We start from the raw sequence: 5,401 nt of genomic DNA on the forward strand, positions 1-5,401 counted from the left end.
AGTGGCTGACATATGAGAAATTCTCCTTATATAAGAGAGTAAAGGATGAAGGAATAAGCATATATGTGGACCAGTATTATCATATGAATAACTGTTGGCTGCCTACCTAAAATTCTATGGACATACATTCCACAAGATCTTTCCAGGTGTCTATGTCATGGTGGATAAAAATGCAACCCCATGTCCATGGAGACTGCTTTCTCACAAGTATATTTTCTTCATCTGACAAACTGATTTCTGTTTAGCACTGCAAGGGATGTCACTCCAGCCCCAGCTAGAATATGGATGACTTAATATAACACATTGTTCATGGTCATTGTTGGGCTCACCTGGGTGCCAGAACCTGCAAGGGAGGAAAGAGCATCAGGTGTTTCCACAGTAATGCCAGGAAAGAGAAAGCAAGAGTAAGCAAGCAAGCCTGGGGATGAGGTTGGAATCTGTGAAATCAGATTCTAGTGTGGACAAACTAACCTTTCTCCACCACCCGTATCTGACCTTTTCCTGGAAAACAGGGCCCGACACATTCAATATTCTCTCAGCTTGTTACTTAACTGTTCTCCCAGCACACATCCCAAGGCTACTTCATCCCTAGGTCTTGGTATCTGGGGACTGTCAATCCATGTGCTCATTTATAATTTCTCATATTTTAATAAAGCTTTCTTTCATTTCACATCAGTTTTATTTTAGAGACTGGAGAGCTAATTAAAATATCTAGATAATCTACTTATTTCTGTCATTTAGGGCAAGTAACTTAATATCCTGGATTCCTACTTTTCTTCTCTGGGAACTGAGAATGACAGTAATATCACTCCCTAATTCTCACTACAGACATCTGATAGAATATGGGAGCATAGTAAGATATTGGAGTTTTTAAATAATTACATAAATATGACACACAACAATATGAGATTGGGGGCTTTAGATTTATGAGAAATAATCATTATTGTCTTGACATTAATTTTTATTATAGAGATATAAATGAAAGCTGGAGAGATGGCTCACACATTAAGAATGCTTGCTGCTTGTCCAGAAAACATGAGAGTTATGTTTCCCTAACCTATATTGGTGTGGTCATCACCTGTGCCTCAACTGGTGATCCAACACCCTCTTATGGGCTCCAGGGGGACTCACAGACACCTGGCACACACTCACAGAGAGACACATATACACACAAACAAAAATAAAAATAGATCAGACTTTTCAAACATAGATGAGTGACTGAAAGCACAATAAAACCCCCTATCTGTAAGCACCTGGTCGGGCACCTGGGTTCTCATCATCCTACAGTCTTCTAACTCGGTTCCTCATCTCTCCTGGGAGTGTCAGCAACACGTGTCTCACAGGACTACTGCGATGAGTGAACAGGGATGAAGGCAACTCCACCCCCAGCACTCACACCAGGACTGGGCTGTTTTGGTTTTATAATCAACAGCTGGAACACCCTAAAGTCTTCTCATGGCACAGGACCCAGGACTCCTCTAGGTGACTCTAGACTCACGTGGCGCTTTCATTGTATGGCGTCTGATCAACCCATCGCCACTGTCTGTGACCTGGATCCCTCAGTCCGATAAAATAAGCAGCATTACATCTCAGGATCTTATTGATGAAATCCTAAGAGGAAAGAAAGACAGCATTCAGGCTGGATTGAGGGCTTCTCTTTTTCTGTTAATGAATTTTATAAGATCTTTTAAAATTATTTTAAATATTCAAAATGATAGGTTCAATATGATGCACATGTGCAAATATATAATAATCGAATCCTAGTTCATCTCTCTAGGCCCTTAAATAGTTTTCAAATTTTATATTAATATACAATAATTGTACATTTTATTTTTTTTTTCTCATGGTTTATTTTTTTTTATATTTAAAAATTTCCATCTCCTTCCCTCCTACTCCCCCCTCCCTCCCCTCCTTCTCCCCTTTCTCTCCCCTCCTTTTCCCCCTTCCCTCCCCTCCCCTCCACCCATACCTCCCCTCCCTCCCTCTCAAGGCCAAGGAGCCATCAGGGTTCCCCACTCTATGCTAAGACCAAGGTCCTCCCAACTCCCCCCAGGTCCAGGAAGGTGATCGACCAAGCTGAGAAGGCTCCCACAGAACCCGTCCATGAAGAACAATCAGAGCCCAGAGCCATTGTCCTTTGCTTCTCAGTCAGCCCCCGCTGTTGGCCACACTCAGAGAGACGGGTTTGGTCGCATGATCCATCAGTCCCATTCCAACTGGGGTTGGTGATCTCCCATTAGTTCTGTCCCACCGTCTCCATGAGTGAACGCACCCCTCTCGTTCCTGTCTTTCTCCCTCATGTTCTCGCTCCTTCTGCTCCTCATCGGGACCTTGGGAGCTCAGTCCAGTGCTCCAATGTGGGGCTCAGTCACCTTCCCCATCTGTCGCCAGCTGGAGGTTCCCTCATGGTCCTGACTTTCTTTCTCATGTTCTCTCTCCTTCTGCTCCTCATCAGGACCTTGGGAGCTCAGTCCGGTGCTCCAAGGTGGGGCTCTGTCATTTTCTTCATCTATCGTCAGGTGGAGGTTCTTCTTATTATCTTCTCAAGGATCCCAAACTTATAGGCTCGATGTCCTTTAATCATGGCTAGAAACCGAATATGAGTGAGTACATCCCATGTTCATCTTTATGGGTTTGGGTTACCTCACTCAGAATAGTGTTTTCTATTTCCATCCATTTGCCTGCAAAATTCAAGATGTCATTGTTTTTTACCGCTGAGTAGTATTCTAGCATGTATATATTCCACAGCTTCTTCATCCATTCTTCCACTGAAGGGCATCTAGGCTGTCTCCAGGATCTGGCTATTACAAATAATGCTGCTATGAACATAGATGAGCATATGCTTTTGTTGTATGATTGGGCATCTCTTGGGTAAATTCCCAATAGTGGAATTGCTGGGTCCTGGGGTAGGTTGATCCCGAATTTCCTGAGAAACCGCCACACTGCTTTCCAAAGTGGTTGCACAAGTTTGCATTCCCACCAGCAATGGATGAGTGTGCCCCTTACCCCACAACCTCTCCAGCAAAGGTTATTATTGGTGTTTTGGATTTTAGCCAATCTGACAGGTGTAAGATGATATCTCAAAGTTGTTTTGATTTGCATTTCCCTGATAGCTAGGGAGGTTGAGCATGACCTTAAGTGTCTTTTGGCCATTCGAACTTCTTCTGTTGAGAATTCTCTGTTCAGTTCATCGCCCCATTTTTTAATTGGGTTAATTGGCATTTTACCGTCTAGTCTCTTGAGTTCCTTATATATTTTAGAGATCAGACCTTTGTCAGTTGCAGGGTTGGTGAAGATCTTTTCCCAGTCAGTAGGCTGCCTTTGTGTCTTAGTGACAATGTCCTTTGCTTTACAGAAGCTGCTCAACTTCAGGAGGTCCCATTTATTCAATGTTGCCCTTAAAGTCTGTGCAGCTGGGGTTATGCATAGGAAACGGTTCCCTGTGCCCATTTGTTGTAGAGTACTTCCCACTTTCTCCTCTATCAATCTCAATGTGTTCAAATTAATATTGAGGTCTTTAATCCATTTGGACTTGAGTTTTGTGCATGGTGATAGATATGGATCTACTTTCATTCTTCTACAGGTTGACATCCAGTTATGCCAGCACCATTTGTTGAAGATGCCCTCTTTTTTCCATTGTGTACTTTTGGCTCCTTTATCAAAAATCAGGTGTTCATAGGTTTGTGGTTTAAGATCCGGGTCTTCTATACGATTCCATTGGTCAACTTCTCTGTTCTTATGCCAATACCAAGCCGTTTTCAATACTGTAGCTCTGTAATAGAGTTTGAAGTCAGGGATGGTAATGCCTCCAGAAGTACCTTTATTGTATAAGATTTTTTTGGCTATCCTGGGTTTCTTGTTTTTCCATATAAAGTTGATTATTGTCCTCTCAATCTCTGTGAAGAATTTTAATGGGACCTTGATTGGGATTGCATTGAATCTATAGATTGCTTTTGGTAGAATTGCCATTTTTACTATGTTGATCCTCCCAATCCACGAGCAGGGGAGATCCTTCCATTTTCTGGTATCCTCTTCAATTTCTTTCTTCAAAGACTTAAAGTTCTTGTCAAATAAATCCTTCACTTCCTTGGTTAGCGATACTCCCAGATATTTTATGCTATTTGTGGCTATTGTGAAAGGTGATACTTCTCTGATTTCCCTCTCTGCTTCCTTATCCTTTGTGTATAGGAGGGCGACTGATTTTTTGGAGTTGATCTTGTATCCTGCCATGTTACTGAAGGAGTTTATCAGCTGTAGGAGTTCTTTGGTGGAGTTTTTGGGGTCGCTTATGTATACTATCATATCATCTGCAAATAATGAAAGTTTAACTTCTTCCTTTCCAAATTGAATCCCCTTGATTCCCTTATGTTGTCTTATTGCTATTGCTAGAACTTCAAGCACTATATTGAAGAGATAAGGAGAGAGTGGACAGCCTTGTCGTGTTCCTGAATTTAGTGGGATAGCCTTGAGTTTCTCTCCGTTTAATTTGATGTTAGCTGTCGGCTTGCTGTAAATAGCTTTTATTATATTTAGGAATGACCCTTGTATCCCTAATCTCTCCAAGACCTTTATCATAAAAGGGTGCTGAATTTTGTCAAATGCTTTTTCAGCATCTAATGAGATGACCATATGGTTTTTTTCCTTCAGTTTGTTTATATGATGGATTACATTAATAGATTTTCGTATGTTGAACCAGCCCTGCATCTCTGGGATGAAGCCTACTTGATCGTAATGGATAATTTTTCTAATGTGTTCTTGGATTCGGTTTGCCAGTATTTTATTGAGAATTTTTGCGTCCATGTTCATGAGTGAGATTGGCCTGTAATTCTCTTTCTTGGTTGAGTCTTTGTGTGGTTTAGGTATCAGGGTAACTGTAGCTTCATAGAAGGAATTTGGCAGTGACTCTTGTGTTTCTATATTATGAAATACCTTAAGGAGTATAGGTATTAGGTCTTCTTGGAAGTTCTGGTAGAATTCCGCATTGAAACCATCTGGTCCTGGGCTCTTTTTGGTAGGGAGGTTTCTGATAACAGTTTCTAATTCTTCGCGACTAACAGGACGATTTAGAGCATTTACCTGGTCCTGGTTTAACTTTGGTATATGGTATTTATCTAAAAAACTGTCCATTTCTTTTACATTTTCCAATTTTGTGGCATACAGGCTTTTGTAGTAAGATCTAATGATTTTCTGAATTTCCTCTGTGTCTGTGGTTATGTCCCCCTTTTCATTTCTGATCTTGTTAATTTGCGTGTTCTCCCTCTGCCGTTTGATTAGTTTGGCTAAGGGTTTGTCAATCTTGTTGATTTTCTCCAAGAACCAGCTTCTTGTTTCATTGATTCTTTGGATTGTTTTCTGTGTTTCTATTTTGTTGATTTCTGCCCTCAGTTTGATTATTTCCAGT

The 5,401-nt window shown here is 41.2% G+C and overlaps 1 protein-coding gene across 1 annotated transcript in view; it reads right to left on the reverse strand.

The window, feature by feature from the left end:
• Positions 1-201: 201 nt before the first annotated feature.
• LOC119806718 (C-type lectin domain family 4 member A-like) overlaps positions 202-5,401 on the reverse strand; it is a 10,884-nt gene continuing 5,684 nt past the window's right edge. The window contains exons 5-6 of the mRNA XM_038318629.1: positions 1,499-1,611; positions 202-343 (exon numbers count right to left, since the gene is read on the reverse strand). Coding sequence (XP_038174557.1) covers positions 202-343; positions 1,499-1,611 — 255 coding nt within the window. The remainder of the gene's footprint in view (positions 344-1,498; positions 1,612-5,401) is intronic.

Source organism: Arvicola amphibius, chromosome 2 (genome assembly GCF_903992535.2).
Source record: "Arvicola amphibius chromosome 2, mArvAmp1.2, whole genome shotgun sequence".
Classification (NCBI taxonomy): Eukaryota; Metazoa; Chordata; class Mammalia; order Rodentia; family Cricetidae; genus Arvicola; species Arvicola amphibius.